The sequence below is a fragment of the Talpa europaea genome, assembly GCF_964194135.1.
Source record: "Talpa europaea genome assembly, chromosome: 7".
NCBI lineage: Eukaryota > Metazoa > Chordata > Mammalia > Eulipotyphla > Talpidae > Talpa > Talpa europaea.
Window position 1 is genome coordinate 30,808,544 of NC_140074.1, and position 18,474 is coordinate 30,827,017.

Here is an 18,474-nt window from a genome sequence, read left to right on the forward strand (position 1 = left end):
TTTTAGAGTGTAGGAAACTGTGTAGAGGATAAACCTCTCCCTCTGCCTTTTTAGAAGGTACATATCTAGACAGAATGAGGCTGAGTCCTTTGACAAGCAGATGCTATAGCTGTGAAACATAAGATTGCAATATTTTTCAGAGTGCAACTGATCCTTCTATTCAACATAAAAGTAAATAATTGTGTAGTGATTCCATTGGACAAAAAAAAGCACCTAGTTGTCTACGATAATGATGCCTCATTGCTTTTGTCTAAATGCAGAGATTGTAACATTTTGAATCTTTCTTTTGTGAGTAGAAGGCTTGCTTCTAAATATTGAATTATACTAGATTTCTTTACCTGGAGAAATGCATATAATTTGTCTTATTTAATAAGTACTCCCATTAAAAAAAAAACAGAAATATAAGGGTAAATGTATTCTGATCTATTTATGGCCTTACTAGAAAATGCAGCACTATATTTGTCCTTTTTCACTTTTTAATGCTTTTTTAATACCCAAAGGACCCATTCAGTAAACTTAAGGCTTACTGCACTCTTGGAATTATTCTTTGTTGCATGTTAAAGTAATTGGGTTGAATAGTTTTTACGTGCTTTTACTCAACTCCACATAGAAGTTGTAGATATTATTTAAACTTTGCATTGGTAGTGTATGATCCCCTGAGACTATTCATAAAGGAAAAAAAATTAAACAGCTCTTTTCCCCTTGATATTATGGATTTAATTTGTTTGGATACAAATACCATTTATCTTGTATTTTAAATATGCTATGTTGTTTATTATGCTTTGATAGATTTGCAAATTATTTCTCGTTTTCTTTAAACAAGCATATTTGAAAATTGTGATAGCTCAAGATGAAGTAGCTTGTGCCTTTTAAACTTTGATGGATGAACACTAACTATGTCACCATGTAGTTTAAATGCCTGAGTGTAATCTCCCCGATGCGATTCATAACATGTATCCCAGAATAAATTTGTGTTTTCTTTTCAAGTTCTCTAAAGTTTCAAATACCTCTCTCCTTATTTTACTCAGCAACAATCTGCAATTTATTTTTCTCCAGGAAAATTGAATCTGTTACTGCTTCATATTCCTACCAGTTTGAAAAATGTGGTTTATATTGGCATCAGAGCAGTCATTTACATACATTGGGATAATAAGAATGCATGCCAGAGAAAGATCAACATGAAATGAAATGCAGAAAAAAGCTGTTTTCCTCCAATAGCAACTCAAAGTAAAGCTAATAGAGAAATTGATGAGCGTCTGCCCTGAATACGTCACTTGTTTCTTCTAGGTGAAATGTGACCAGTATTGGCCCAGCAGAGGCACAGAAACCCATGGGCTGGTCCAAGTGACACTGCTGGACACCGTGGAGCTGGCCACATACTGTGTTCGAACATTTGCACTTTACAAGGTTTGCTTTTTTATTTTTCCCCTCCCTTTTCTCACTATTGAAAGAAAGGTGCTTTTGAGAAATCAGATACCTTCAGGTTTTGCTTAAATCTTGATTCTACTGGCAACAGTGAAGAATGAAATAATTCTCCCATTATCACTAAGCAATTTTTCTCCTTGTCTGGCAATTTATCAGTAAATATGGAACTGCTGCTCTGGACTAAGTCTCAGCAAATGAAGAATAGATGAAGAAGAACTAGTTCCTCCTGGAAAATATAGCTGAAGCTCTCCTCATAGCTAAACTTGAGAAATGTAATGCTTTTTACCTAAGAGTTTTGTCTTCCTGAGCAAATGGCTGTCATTGACAAATAGCTTGCAGTTTAGATCTCGAAGAGTGTGTCCTCCCAAAAGATACGGGGGGGAGGGGAGGAATTAAGAGTGTGCCCTGTTACCCCTTCCATATCACTGCTCATCCTGTCTGAGGTTGGACAGCAGAATTTCAGCCAGTGTTCCTACTTCACAGAATGGTTCAAGCGAGAAGAGAGAAGTGAGACAATTCCAATTTACCGCATGGCCTGATCATGGTGTTCCAGAGCACCCTACACCTTTTCTAGCTTTCTTACGAAGAGTCAAAACCTGTAACCCTCCTGATGCAGGCCCGATGGTTGTACACTGCAGGTAAGAACTCCTGTGAGCATTTGTTTTTCTAACAAACAGAAGGTTTGCTGGAAAGGAGCTGAGTAGTTCTTGATAGGCTGTTTTTTTCCCCAACTGCTTGGACTAGTAAATGCCTTTATAAATATACAGGTGCCTTTTTTGGTCAGTGGAGGCCTGTATTAGTAATAGTAGGAAAGATTTTATATAGATATATATTCGCCCTGGAGACAGTAGGTGACCGAGTGGCCCATGCTAGTTGATGTTTGTATCAAAAATGGAAAAATGGCTAAACACAAAATTCAGTATGTACATGATCATACACAGACACACACACACACGTGTATATATATTTATATATGAAAGAATGGAGACTCAGACTTAAAATTGGGATCAAGTTTTATATGAAAGAATTCTCTTTAAAAAAAATGTGTGTATGTAGGGCCTCCCTGGTGACACAGGGGTTAAAGTCAGTGCTGTCAAACTTATCAGCAGCCACTGCAGTATGAGTTCCATCCCTGGCCAGGGACCTCACCCACATGGTGCAGCAGATCTCTTCTGTCTCACTCGCTGCTCCCCTTAGCAGTGTCTTTCAGTAGATCCACTTGTTCTGCAACCCACTCTATCTCCGGTGAATCCTCTCACCACTCCATATCCCCCTAGCCTACACCCCAGTTCTTGTAAGAGTAAATAAAAATCTTTAAAAAAAATAAATCATTTATACACACACACACACACACACACACACATTATTCTCGGAATAACAAGAATGCATGCCAGAATAATATGAACATAAAATGAAATGCAGAAAAAAAATCTGATGTTCTTCCACAAGTTCTCATGAGCTGATACAACCTTTTTACAAAACAATATTCTCCATATCACCGCTTAGATTCTACTATATGTAAGTGTTCATACCTTTTAAATATTCAACCTATGTCTTCAGGTTCTTGCATTCCTCTGAAGTATTACTTACAAATCACTAAAGATAGTTAGATTGCATTTATTCCTATTTATAAATGTATAGTCAATATAATTTCTTAATATTCTTTGTACCCTGAGTAATTAAAATGAGAGAACATGGCTTCCGACACAGATAAATAAGATTGCAGTGTGAAATTATGTAACAAAGAAAAGAAAGCATGCATCACAAATCATTCCTATAATAACTCTCTTTCACATCCCATATGATATATAGAATTATTTAGTCAATTCTAAAAACATGATCTGTTTTTACAAAGCATTGGGTGGAAAGGATACATCAGAATAAAAGTAATATAATTTTCCTAGGAAACCCTACCTGCAATGGTAATTATTGAACAATGACAAGGCAAATCCCAAACAAAATAGTGGTATGTTTCTTTTTTCAGCAGCTTTCCCCCCAGAAAAAAAACTAATAATAACATTTACTTGCAGACTATTTTACAAATCCTAAAGTATTCCCCAAGGCATAATTTTTTTTTTCTGTAGCATTGCATTCCATAATGTTTCAGATGGTCATCTTTGGCAATTAACATGTGTGTATATTATATTAGGTTGACCTCTAAGTCCAAATCTATCCTTCACCATACCAGTGTCCCCTTTTTCCTGATTGAACCCACCTTCTCCCCACTTTCTTTGTTATAAGGACTAATCTGTCATACAGTCCAAACATTCAGTATAATATGTTAGATCAAGGGGAAAAAATATAAGAGGTTATTACAGACAGGATGTGCTTCAAGTATTGATAGCTGAGGAGTTGGGGTATAATTAGCCTCATGCCTTATCATCTAGTGTTGCATAACTCTGGAGGACCTTTCATTATATTGCAAGTTTTTTGTATGATTCTGAAACGCTGGAAATTATTTTTATTAATTTCAGCAAATGTTTTTGCATCATGTAAGTAGATTTCTGGTTCTCTTACCTGCTGGTATCAGTAAATGCTAATTTGACCAGTTTGTAAAGTAATTTCTCAATAGGTTCTTGGAAACCCAACTTGAAACTAAGCTACGTGGCAGATGGGATTTTTTTTCCTCATCAACATCAATGTTATTTGACATGATGTTATTGGAAGATCTGCTGTACTCTGTCATGTGAACTTATTTGCAGGCATCTGAGAGACATTGTGCCTGATTATGTGGTGTCTTTGCTTGGTATGCATTTGAGTTGTTTATGGAGATCACTGATGAAACTTTTTCATTTGGAGTTAGGCCACAAAGTCGGGAAACAGGAAGTTTGGACTCATTGAGGAAATGTCCTCATGTAGCTAATGGCAAAAATGCAATTTAAACAGACACATATATACACATACAGATATAAATAGAGATCTCAATATAGATACACACAGTTATGTGTAAAGTAATGGGAATGCAAACTAGGGAAAGGTGAAAATGTTTGCTGATAAAAAAGCATGATGATATTTGCATTGCATTTTAAAATACACCTCGTTCATTTCTGTAAATGAAAGTCGAGGTCCCAGAAAACTAGCATGGATGGATGGATGGATAAAATTTTTAATGCAATTTACCCTCTGCTGATCATAAACAAGGTATAGGCTATAGCTTAGCTACTTGGAGGGATGCAGTAAAATTTGCCAGCAAATAGGAGAAATAAGATAGCTATAAAGAGTTATTTTCAGAAACTACATATTACCACCCCCTGCCTCCACCCCACACACACTATGTAACGTTAAGCCACCTGAACTCACCTCTGAGAGATATAGATGATTCAGGAGAACTAAGGAAACAAAGATGAATGTGCAGAGCTAATCGTAGCTGACGTTTGAAAGTGCTGTGCCTGAGGCTTTAAAGAAGCTGTGTATTGAAACAAACAACAGAAAAGTAGGTATGTTGGTGGAAGAAATTTGTTAGCAGCTTCAAAACAATGAGAGAAAGATACGGCATACCCTGAGCTATGGGAAATCATGTGTGCTCACAGATAGATAATCTCAGGTGTCTGGCAAGAAGTCTTAGCATTTGTTTAGAAGTCATGTCCCCATTGTCAGCATCCTGACCAGTGTGAATCTTTGATACACGTATGTTAAACCTCAAGAGCATAACTCTCCTGACATAGTGACAGAGAAAAGTCATTCTAATAACAGCTGTTCCTGTGGCATTCTAGAAATACTAGTTGAAAGTCTATCTATAAATAGGAAGGGATATACATAAAGCCACAATAGCTGAGTTATACAAGAGGACTCATCACCATGATCATATTGCAAATAATCACACAAAAATATTCTGGCATGTATAACTGTATTTCATGTGATTTCTCTTGTGAAGTAGTTGGATTTTTTTTTCTCTGTGGTGAAGAAATAGTAACAAACCCAACCCTTCTGCCAAACAGATTTGTGAAAAGGAGGAGTTTTATTTTCTAATACCAGTTGTATTAAGATAGAATTCAAATGCCATAAAATTCACATGCCAAAAAAATTTCAAAGTATGCAGTTCAGTGGAATATTTTCATTACTTCAAACTAGCCTCTACTAATGTACCCATTAGCAGAGGCTCTCATTTCCCCCTCCCCAGCCCTAAGCAATCATTTATATTCACTCTTCCTATGATTTTGCCTATTCTGGATATTTCATATGATTAGAATCATGCTGGATTTTTTCACTTAGCATAATGTTTTCAAGGCTCACTTGTTATTGCATGTATTGGTGCTTCATTGGTTTTTTTATGGACAAGTAAAATTCCAGTCTGGAATATTTCACACTTTGTTTTTCTATTAAGTCTGATAGGTGACAAAAAAAAAAAAAAAAAAGGATGGGATGGAATAGGGAAAGAAAAAGAAAATTCATGTTTTTCCCATAATTTCTGTCGATGAGTAAATGTACCAGATTAAAAAGAGCCTTTATGAATGAAATTCAATCAATGATAGGAAAAGTTTAAGAATTACCTTGTGTAATAAGCATAGATGAGTCCTTGGAAGGTCAAGGAGGAGGTTAAGGACTCCCACATTTCTAAAGGAGAGAATGTCTGATTCAACAGCTATAGGAGGAAGGACCAATTCTAGGTCTCCGCCAGTTCATGCACAGCATATAGTGTCAACAGACAAACTGGAGAAACAGACTGCCTAGTTCGATCCCCACCCAGGGAGCTACCCACATGCTGCAGCAGACCACTCCTGACTCACCAACTGTTTCCTCAGCAGTGTATTTCAGTCAATCTGCCTGTTCTGCTCCCCACTCTGGTGAATTCTCTCATCCCCCACACCTCTGGCCTGCACCCCAGTTCTTGTGTACATAAATAAATCTTTAAAAAATTAAAATAACATTACCAGTTTGCGTTTCCAGCATCAATATATGAATGCCCCATTTCTCTACCTCTTTGCAAATACTTGTTATCAAGTATGTTTTCATATGTGTATTGACCATATATATTTTTTTGGGGGGGGAAATGTCTATTCAAATCATGTTAATTCTTCAACTCAATTGCATATCTTCTTATTGAGTTACAAAGGTAGTTCCAAATAGTAGCCTCGTGAAATATATGAGTTACAAATATTTTCTCTTGTTCTGAGGGCTTTCTTATTATACCCTATACAGAGCAAAAGTTTTTAGTTTTTAAATTTTTGTTGAAGTACAACTAACTTATATTCATCAGGTAAACAACATAATGATATGCCATTTGTGCACAGTGTCTTTCCTCCTAGGAGTTTTATGGTTTCAGGTCTTACAGTTAGGTCTATTTTTTTGAATTGTTAGCTAAAGCATTTGTCTTTTTTTTTTAATTTTTATATTCCTCATACAGTTAGGTCTTTAATTCATTTTTAGTTAATTTTTGTGAATGAGATGACATAGTGGTGCAATGAAATTTTTTTGCTGTCCAGTTTTTCTGATATCCTTTTTTGAAGAGATTTATATTTTTGTCTCATATGTTTTAAGTTAACTGACATTCTCAGTTCTGTATTCTGTTCCACTGGTTTGTAGCTTTATTTTTTTTTTGTTTGCTTGTATATTAAGAACTGGGGTGCAGGCCAGAGTTGTGGGGCGGAGGCGGGGGCGGTTGGGATGTGAGAGGATTCACCAGAGAAGGAGTGGGAAGCAGAACAGGCAGATCCACTGAAATACACTGCTGAGGTGAGCAGTGGGTGAGACAGGAGAGGTCTGCCTCGCCATTGGCTAGGTCCCTGGCCGGGGTAGAACTCATGCCACAGTGGCTGCCGACAGCTTGATAGTGCTGACTTCAACCCCTGCGCCACCAGGGAGGCCCCCTGTAGCTTTATTTTTATACAGATCACATATAGTTTTCCTTGCTGTAGCTCTGCACCTTAGTTTGGAGTCAGGAAACATGTCTGTAGCTTTATTCCTCTTGCTCAAGATTGCTTTGGTTATTCAGTTTTTGTGTTTCCATATAGTTGTGACTTTGTTCATTCTATTTCTTTGAAAAATGGCATTAGAATTTGATAGGGATTGCACTGAATCTGTTGACCACTTGGGTAATATGGGCATTAATTCCATTAATTCTTATGCGCTCAGGATATTTTTCTATGTCTTTGCATCTTTTTCACTTTCTTTCACAAATGTCTTAGAGTTTTCAGTGCATGCCTTTAACCTTGTTTAAATTTATTACCAGATATTTTATTCTTTTGATGCAATGGCAGATAGGATTTTTTTTTTTTTTTTGGTTTTTTTTTTAAAGATTTATTTATTTATTTATATAAACACTGGGTACAGTCAGAAGTGCGGGAGGGTGAGAGAATTAACCAGGATTGTTTTCATAATTCCTTTTTATGTTCATTTTTAGTGTATCAAGACAAATATTTGTATATTGATTTTGTACCATGCTTCTTTACTGAATTTAACAGTTCTGGTAGATTTTTTGACGGAGCAATTCATTGTTTCCTTTTGTAGATATTTGACTTGAAACCCTGGAGAAGACTTTTAAGCTCACTTCCCATTCCTCTTCCCAGAGGACAAATTAACCATTCTGGTCTCTGAGTTCTCATAAAATAGCTTCACACTTAGCATTTTTCACTACATATGTGCAGATCACATAACTCTTCACAGCTTAGAATGCATGGACTAACTACAAATTATTGTGCCCAGGTCTTACATTATCACAGTTATTCAACATTTCCTTGTTGAAGATAGTTGAATTACATACAGTGTTTGGGAAATTTTTACCAAAACATATTATCAAGACTAAGTAGTTTGTTGCCTTTGCTTTTTAATATAAGGGATTATATTTGTATCTCACTATAGTAAAGTATTTTTAATAAGGGCTTCATTATTTTATATTGCCTTTATCTTCCTAATACTATTTCTGCGCCCTTTTTCTCTTTTATGTTCTTTCCCACATGTCCTCCATTCCATGTTCAAATATAGGCACAGCTTCCTGGGTTTTTTTTTTTTTTAGCTGTGATAATAGCATATTGAACCTTCAATCAACATCTAATAATCATTCTTCTCAACTGGAGAACCCCTATTCTAAGTGTTTTATATGCATTAGTGCTTTTCCCTCCCAGTTAATTTCAGAAGTACCTCATTTTCCCATTTCACACAGGAAAAAAAACAGAGTCCAAGAAACATCAAATTACTTGCCTAAGCTTTTGCCACTAGTGACAGAGTTTCCATTATATGTCCCAGGTCATCTGGCCCTATAAGACCAAGGGGATTTTCATTTTCAGATTGCTTTGTAGTCCTCAGCGTCTCTTTTAGCTACCCACATGGAGAGTATTTCACTTTAAAAAAAAAATTATATATAGTTTACATCATTGTTCATTTTTAAGTCATCTTTGCTTTTTTCTCCCACTCAGGTGTAGTCCCCATAGAAATTCCTCCACCAGTTCACCCGTGCACAATCACCACGGTCTCTATACCTGTCCTTCCATCCCTCCAATCCCTCTCCCTCCCCCTCCACTGCAGGATGTCTCTGGTTTATAATTGTCTTGTTTTATTGTGTTGTGTTTTGTATTATTATTTTTCCCCTGATGTCTTATTTGGTTCCCCTGTATTTAGAACATCCTATATTTTTATAAGTGAAACCATCGATATTTTTCTTTTTTCCTTCTGACTTATTTCACTGAGCATAGTTCCTTCCAGCTCCATCCATATTGTTGTGAATGGCATTTGTTTATTTTTTTGAATGCTGAATAGTATTCCATTGTGTGTATATACCACATCTTCTTGATCCAGTCATCTATTTTGGAGCATTTGGGTTGTTTCCAGGTTTTACCTATTGTAAATAGTGCTGCAGTAAACATAGGGGCAAGGTGTTCTTTTGAAGCAGTGGTTTTGCATTTTGGGGGTAGATCCTAGGAGTGGAATTGCTGGGTCATATGGTAGCTTCATTTTCAGTAGACTGAGGAACCTCCACACAGCCTTCCATAGTGGATGGACCAGTTTGCACTCCCAAAAGCAATGAAGGAGAGTTCCTTTTTCACCACATCCTCGCCTACATTTGTTGTTGCTAGTCTTTTTGATGTGAGCCATTCTTACTAGTATAAGGTAGTATCTCTTTATGGTTTTGATTTGCATTTCCCTGATGGTAAGGGATGTTGAACATTTGTTCATATGCCTGTTGGCCATTTGCATTTCCTCTTTGGAGAAGTGTCTTTTAAGTTCTTCTGTCCATTTCTTGACTGGACTAGTTACTTTGTTTTGGTTGAGTCATGAGAGTTCTTTGTATATCTTTGTGATCAGTCCCTTATGGTTGTAAGGAGTGCAAAGATTTTTTTCCCAGTCATTGGTGTGTCTCTTTGTTTTGGTATTTCACTTTTAAGCCTACTCTATGACCTGGTCAGAAGGAGCCACATCTTTTCTCATCCCTTATCACTTTGCCATATTCTAGCCATTTGTTTCACTGTCTGAATCAAAAGTAAATACTAGCCTCTACGACTCTTATACACCTTAATCATTTACATGATCAAAGTAGCTACCAATGACTGACCCATTGCTACCTTCTGAGTATTAAAATTACATTCATTTGATCTATAGCACAATGTACTGTACTTGTGAGGAGCATTAAGCATGGGGGTTTTATAGGATTTTGCTCAAGATGACAGAGTTCATGAATTTAGTTCTTTTTGCAAAGTCTGTGACATATTTCCCCAGGATTCTATCCATTCTGACTTTTATTATTACATAGACCAGCGTAGTTTCCTTACATTTATTTTCTTACTGCGTATTTGTTGGCTAAATGCTTGTCTGCCATCTGCCATTACCTTTTTTTTGCTGATAGCTACACAGTGCATGAATAGACATAAATTTTTCCTTATTAATAAAATTTGATTTTGAAAGGGACTAAAAGGGAAACCTTTCAAGATATGTATTAGGCGTCAATGTTCATAGAGGGCATGTATTACATCTCCATATCACTTACATGTCCATATTACATTTGCATATCTTCCTCTTAGAAAATAATGGTATTTTGCTCCTTATTAATCCTTTTGAGTCATATTGCTCATGTTGTTTTATAGAGGAATTTGTGGTTTGTGTTCTACTAGTATGAAAAGGTTATGACAATGAATTTGTTCTAAATATTTGCTTCCTGAATAACTAAATTGGATTGGAGCTACAATGTCATGGAGTCAATTATAAATTCTTGACCCCTGATACTAACTCTTGATTTACATTAACCCCCTTTTAGAACCAAGGAAGCATGTTTTCTTTAGAGGAGAAATGTATTCTCATTTATGAGTAAATATGAAAGAGGCACAGCTTTAGAGCCCCCTGAATGTCTTCCAAATGAAATCAGCCCAAAGGGAACAAAATAGGCCTGCTGAGTATAATTTAGATCTTTCATATCATAGAATCAAACCCATGTTCAAAGCTGAAGGAACTGTGGGCCAGATGTAGATCAATAATATCCTGGAAGCATCCATGGAGCTTTAAGGATAGCCAAGAGAAATAAAAAATTAGATGACATTTTGAGGTTGGAAAGATTCCTAAGATCCAATCATCATCATACTTTCTGACTTGATATGTGAAAGCACAACCAAGAAATGACTTAGATCATATTATAGCATAACCATTTACTCCTAATACCAAGTCAATATTGACAAAAATCTTTCAGGATCAAAAGACTTTGGAAATTATTGCATATGAGCATAAAAAAAAAGCCCTCATAATCCAAAGGAGCATTGTAGAAAATTGTGGAATGCATTTGTAACCATTCATTCTGAATTCCATTCTTTATGTTCCCCAATGTTCCATTCAAATTCTCCTTAAGTCAAAGACCACTAGCATTGCCAAGTATGTGATAGTTCTGAGATGCTGACAAGTGAGAACCATAGATCCATATTTGCCCTAAATCTAGCATTTTTTTTAATATGTAAAGTAAGTAATAAGAGAAACTAGCCTTCTGGAGATGAAAGACAGGACTGTTAAAAAATGCCAGCATTTCTGGGTAAGAAGAAGAAAATGAGTGGAATATACAAATTATATCCTTAATTTTTTAAAGCATTTTAAGGTGAAAAGAAACAATTACAGCATGTGGAAACTATTATGCCATGCTATTTTCTTATGTACCAAAAATGATGTATGAAAGTCAAATTCTTAATTTATAAACAAGATGGTAATATAAAACAGGAGGCCATTAGTCAGGATTTGATGGTACAGTCCTATAAGAGAAATATATATATATATATATATATATGTGTGTGTGTGTGTGTATAAAAGATAGATATATATATATATCTTACACTGAGATAGTTTAAAGGTAATTAAATCAAAAGGAAACATTAAATGGAATTGTACTATGGTCTCCAGTAGATGTAAAATGTGTAACTCAAAATGAAGAAGATGTTTGGAGTACCCAGAGGAGCACTCGGGTGGCCTGATGAAATGGGAAATGTGTATGGGAAGAAACCTTATAGATAAAAAGACAATAGAGGAGAGGAAAGGCCAATATTATAAGAGTCATATACCGGGGCTATATCATGAAAATCCTATCAAGGGCAACTGAGAAACTCTCACCTTCCCATTTCCAATTCATACTCAAAGATAGCAACCAGATGACTCTTGTTCAGAATGTGATTATGTTCAGAGCATCTTCCATTATTTATTTAGTCTTTATAACAAGAATGGTAGGTATGCATTATTGCTTTCCTCACTCTACAGATAAGAAAATTGAAACTCTGGCATCTGCCCGGCAGAGGCCTACCAGACTTGTGCAAACTTGTGAATTGCTGAAGACCACATACCCACATAGAAAGTAGAGAGTCTGGGTGAGAACACACATTATATCTCTCAAGGTCTTCTCTACTTTGTCGATACCATCCTGCCATTTTCAATTTTGGTCAGTTTATGCTATAAAAATGAAGGCATAACTCTCCCCAGCCTACACTGGAGATGGCTATTAACAGATTTAAAAATGTCTTTGGGGTCAGCTCTGTACAGTGTGGAAAACAGGTCATGAAACCAATTTATTTAAGTTCAAATCCCAGTTATACCAGTTACTACATCTATAACTTCAGGCACATTATTGAATCTTCCTAAGATTAAACCCTTTTCAATTTCCTGATCTGTAAAATGAGGATAATAGTAATAGGCCTTTCATAGATTTTTGTAAATATTAAATAAGAGATGTGTAAAGTGATAATTAGCCAGGCACCAGCCACTTAGGAAGACATCGATGAATGTTCAAGTTCTTGATCATTTTGTCACTGTGTTTGTCCCACATAAAATAGGTAATTATTCACATTGGCTCTGTCACTGTAGAACAACAATGTATACTGTTACATTTTCAGAAACAAGAGCTTGACTTTTGTGTAATTTTTGAATCAGAAGAGTAGAACACATGTGTGTCTGTATGTGTGTGTTAACCTAGGAGATGAGTGACTAGAATATTTAACACATTAAAATTATATGTCTGCAGTAATTATTTCATTGCACTGAAAAAGACAATCTTTACATGTTAGAACAAATTAACATAAGACGAGGTTTCTCAGTCTCATCACCACTAGCATTTGGGTCTTGCAATTTTGTTTAGAGGGGCTGTCATGTGTATTGTTTTATGTTAAGTGCTGTCCTTGGCCTCTGCCTACCAGATGCCAGCAGTATGCCCTCAGCACTGCAACTAAGGCCTCCCTGGTGGCCCAGCAGGTTGAGCACAGGGCTGTGAAGCTGCCCGCAGCCTCTGCAGCACAGGCTCAATTCCCAGCCAGCCAGGGAGCTACCCACATGGCGCGGCAGACCTCTCCTGTCTCTCCCGCTGCTCCCCTCAGCAGTGTTTTCAGTCAGTCTGCCTGCTTTGTTCCCTGCTCTGTCTCTGGTGAATTATCTTACCCTCCCATGCCTCTGGCCTGTACCCCAGTTCTTGTATAAATAAAATCTTTAAAAAAAAAATCGCCACCATTAAACATGTCTTCAGTCACTGCCAACTGTCCCCTTGGGGCAAAATCATCCCTCCACTGCTATATGGCAACAGAACTGAGTTTTGATTATGGCAGAATATATTCACCCAAATAATAGCCTACTGCAAAGAGTTAAAGCTCAAAAAAAAATTTGAATGGTACCCTTCTTATTTAAACCTCTGTGAAAACTACTCTTTAGGATTTGCCTTTAGAATCACTCTTTATACAAAGAGCTAAGCCTATCTCTTGTTATTAAGCCACAGAACTTTTTACTTTGATCACCAACCCCCACCCCCCCAAAAAAAAAGAGTTGGCTCCTAATCAATCTTGGCACTTACGAAATAATCCATCCCTGGGGACAGTGCCACCCTAGGGCATTGAGAAGAAGAGGCCATGGGTCTTCACTCTACTGCCAGGAAGGAGTTCCAAAATTTTTTTTTTGTCCCATGGCAGCATTGCTGCAATAAATCTTCGTTTTTCTAAGGTAGCTTCTTTTAAGTGCTGTGCTCTTTGGGATTAATAATTGGCAGACTGATTTTTTGTTGCAATATCAGTTACATCGCTTCTTATATACAGGTGATATGAAAGGCCAGAATTCTGGCAGTGTAAAGCTGTAAGCCCTAGGAATGCCCTTAAGTAGCATATTACTCAGCCGCTGCCCCCAGTTCAGTGTTGAGTAGAAGCCAGAGAGAAAAGAATAAACAATTGTAAGAAAAGTCATAACATCAGACCCCCACCCAAACCTGAAGCTCCCGAAGTCCCTTACTTTGTAATTTTGGGGTGTATATATTTCTGAGAAAGCACATTGTATGTTTAAATAACCTATTTTACTGAAGATAGGGGGGTTTTGAGAAATAATTAAATATTTTATACACCTCCCAAGGGGCTTGAACAGTGTGTCTTTTTCTCTCTCCTCCCATCCCACTTCTCTTCATAACTGTGTGGGCCACCCCCCTCTCCCAAACCCTTCTCTTTCTTTCCATCCAGAGAGATTGAATAGTTGACTATCCACCCGGCGCTACACAGTGGCGCAGGCAGGGGAGTGGGGTGTGATGTATCGAGCAGTTGAAAAAGATGAACTAGATGAAATGGAGCAGGTTTAAGTGTGGTTCCTTCCTTCTGCTGATAGAAGCTAAGCAACTTCTTGCTCAAGTTTCTTTTAACATGTGAAAGGAGCGGATTGTGAGAATTATTGTGAAATCAATTCCTCATGTATCTCTGATTTCGTTTCAGTTTGGGTTGATTTCTGAACACTGAATCTGTTTTTTTAAAGTCAGAACCATATTCCTATTTCTGGTATATCATGTGCCTTCGGAGTTGGCAGTCTTTGTGAAATGGAGGGTCTATCAGTAAGCCCTTTGTGCTGACAAATATAAACACAATGTTAGTGGCTTAAAACCACAGTAAGTTATTTCTCTGTTCAAGGATTTGACTTGGGGGGTGGGGTGGCATTTCTCTGGAGCTTTTCTTTGAAGTCAATGGGATAGGCTGGGAAAGCTACACCTCTCTCCTGCAGACTTTTCACCCTACTCCAGGGATCTTGGTTTCTAAGAGGCGCAAAGAAGTTTAGGAGACCTTTGGACGCCAAGGCTGGAAGGCACATGTTATCACTTCCACCATACTCCTTTACTCATAAGAGTCAGCCCAGTTTTTTGGGATAAGGAAATAGATTCCACCTCTTGCTAAAAGCAGCAACAAATACTTTGTGATCTCCTTTTTTCCCTCCACTCACTGCGACATTGTGCCACTGAATTTACTGGGCTGAATTGAAGCCCTCTGTCCTCCACTGTCACCAGCAGCTTGATTAAGTCCATGGTGAATCTCCCTTATAAGGTCCAATGAGAGGAGCAAAAACACCTACCCACTTCCACCCCAGCATGCAGAAGGCTTCTTGTTTATTGACTAATATATGAAGTAGGGGGAAAAAAAGATTGAGAAAGAGTAGATTTGTCTCGTTATTATTACCTTATTATTTTTTACTGAGATGTCTGCTTGGGGCGGGGGGGACTTACACTCTACTCACTGTTACCCTGTCTCGACGCGTTTCCTTTATATCTTCCTATACTTTCACGTTCATTAGGGCTCGTAGACTTCTTTTGAAAGCCCAAACTCACAAGTAATCAGACCTGAAAGGGCTATTTCAAGCCACCCAGACGACCCCCATCTCCTGCTCTCTTTCTTTTCTCTCCTCTCTCCCCTCGTCTCCCTCCATCCACTACCCCCCTTCTGCTGTCCTCTCCTCATCCTCTCTCTTTCCACCCCCATTGCTCTCTCCTCTCGTCCTGCTCTCTCCCTCCCCTGTTCTGTCTATTCTCTCTCCCACCTGCCCTCCCCGCACCCTCCATCTCTTGGAGTTGAGATGAGAAAATAAATGAGGCCCAGCAAGGTTAACAGCTCTCCCGCAGACTCGTGCCGAACTTAACTCTTGAGATTGTGGATCCAATATGTTTTCTGTTGCATTACGGTCCTTTTAATTTTGTTCAAATTAATTTAAGAGTCCCTTAACATGTTCTACATAAATTAGGAAAGTAATCAGAAAGCACCTTTGTAATGGCAGGAGGCATTATGTTTGGAACTAAGATGGTTGGAGTAGGTAATTTTGATGCATTAGCAGCAATTAAGTATCATGGGCTCTCAAGACCATGACTGATTGAAAGAAGGGCTGATGGGTAGCTGGGGAGCAGCTTGACTGTGCTGGGTACCCAAGTGGTCAGTAGGGCCAGGGTGGCAGAAAGTGGGAGGGGATGCCAGATGTCGGATCTAAAGTCACCCAGCTTTGGCGGTGCTGCCTGGAGCTGTGACAACAGAAACTGCTTCCGGCCCCTCGGAATGTCTTGATATACTGTGTTGGCAGCCCAGCTCCAGATCAGATCACCATGGCTGCTGTGGATGTCTGCTGCTCCCTTTGGAGCACTAGGCTGGCTGTGCTGTGGCTGTAGCAGGCGCTTTTTAGTGTCCATATGCCTGTGAGGCTCATCATCCATGATTTCCTCATCACAGGCTCCAGCCAAGTACAGCAGATGCTATTGTTACGTCTTCTATTGAATAAAGTAGGAAGCAAAGAGAGAAAGAAATTTGTCAATATTGTTTGTCTGCTGGAACAGAAATAAAAACTGTGTGTGGTATATTGTAGGGTAGTAACCCACGTGCCAACTCCCCTTTTTGTGTAATATGCTTACATAAGATAAGAATCTGCCCCTATGTTTCTTAACATAATGTAAATGACCTCCTTCATTCTACAGTAGATGTGTTACAATTATAGCCATTCAGCCGTCTTGGTTTGGATTTCTGCTATTTCTTGCACTTGCAAACCCTTTGCTTCTGACCATGCCATCTGCTGGAATCACTTATATTTCTTTCACACACTCACGGTGTTTGTTATGTGCCCTAAATCTAGCTGTGCAAAACTCTGAGCTCTTTCATGTAAACAAACAAATGTCTAGCAAGTATTTTTAAATCCTTCGCCTTGATAAGTAGCATTAATAAGGTACATTTGCGTTTCTAAAGTAAGTACAGCTGCAGAGAGAATTTCTCATTGCAGAAATGTAGGAAGTGGCACCAAAATCGGAAGAGAATCCCTTTTCAAGTAAAAGTCTGCATGCATAAGCAGTCTGTGCTGAAGACAAGATAAATGAGGATAAATTCAACACATAGAAAGGGTCTTCTTGAACATAGACTATGGCTGGGGGAGGTGGAAATGGAACTTTAAGACTCCCCTCGCTCCCGTGTTCACCCTTCCCCCTGAATGTGACCCTGATGAGACTGAGGAGTTCCTGTAGCTCACCCCTTATTTCTCCTACTCTACTTTTATCATTCTAGGTTGCATGGGACTTTCCTTCACAGGCCTAGGTGAGCAGAGCAACCCCAGGCTGTAACCCAAAATAGGGATTCTTGAGTCCATCTATGAAATAACTAAGAAAGCAGAGGTCAAGGCCATTTAATTTCTTCCACAACTGCTACCTGAATTTTTGCCATTTTCCCTTGATTTCCTGAGGTGCCTTTATTCCCTTTTGGGTGCATAACTACCCCAGATTTATGAGAAGTAATGCGAGTCAGAGTGCCTTTTTCTGGCTGTACTGTTTGACCTCACTGTAGTGGTCTCTGGCCATACAGAGCAGGACTGACGGATATAGTCTCCTGTTGTCACTAAAGTAGGGCTTTCAGTGAGCTTTGGTATGTTGCCTGAATACAGGTTGAGGGTGCTGAATTTTTTGTTATCATTGTATCATGCTTTAAGACAGCTCAGGTGAGGTACCATACATGATTATAGCAGATAAAGAGACAAAGGTGTAACCTCAGTAGGTCAAGATGGTAAACCTTTAAATTGTATCAAGAGCCAGGGTCATCATATTGTCAAGGCATATCAAGAATGGTCAAAAATACAAGGCGTGTTTCACATCTCTCTGAGAGCATGCTAATAAACTCTGGGTTCCACAACTTTTACCACCTATGTGACTTTCAGTTTGATAAATGGAAATTGCATGTATAGAAAAATCAGAGATCATGAGCTGCCCTAAAACTATGAGATCTCATACCAATCACTTGTGTGATTCAGTTTCTGGTTTTCTGGGAAAGTGGAAAAAAATATGGTTGTTTGCCAAATACCAATCCCTTCTCTATGAGAGAACTCTGGGTAAAATTTGGTAGATTAAATGCTTATTTAGCATGATGGTGATGATAATTAGGAATTTTGGTTTTCAGAGACCGTAATAAATTTTCCCTGAATACCTTCCACTTCAGTCCAAACTGAGAATCACAGGTGATTATTCTTTCCATCTTTCAAAACTCTCACTTTGCCAACCTTGACCTCACTCTGGTTCTAATCAACCGGTCACTGAGTGTTGTGCAGCCTGGACTTGTACTCACTACTTACGTTAGAAAAACCACAACCAATCATGTTACAAACCACAAAAGTCCTTTATAAGCTATGGTGAACATTTCATTGTTCTTTTATGTGTCTGGAAATCATTGGCCTAACTTCAGACTGTTTTCTCTTATACAGTTCAGGCTGAAATTCGCTTGTTATCTTGGTTCAATTAAACTCAAACTGAAGGGTTTGTAGAGCCTAGTAAGCTGCAGATTAGGCAAACCGTTTCCAGAATTCAGTGAGAACTACTGTGAATATAGACCAGTTACAAGAGCTGTGTTACCCATTGTT

The 18,474-nt window shown here is 38.1% G+C and overlaps 1 protein-coding gene across 11 annotated transcripts in view; it reads left to right on the forward strand.

Moving 5' to 3' along the window:
• Window positions 1-18,474, forward strand: part of PTPRD (protein tyrosine phosphatase receptor type D) — a gene marked incomplete at both ends in the record, with an annotated part of 382,458 nt that overhangs the window by 334,901 nt on the left and 29,083 nt on the right. For all 11 annotated transcript variants that reach the window (XM_084237481.1, XM_084237484.1, XM_084237485.1 and 8 more), the window contains 2 exons: window positions 1,288-1,407; window positions 1,909-2,063. In XM_084237481.1, coding sequence (XP_084093607.1) covers window positions 1,288-1,407; window positions 1,909-2,063 — 275 coding nt within the window. The remainder of the gene's footprint in view (window positions 1-1,287; window positions 1,408-1,908; window positions 2,064-18,474) is intronic.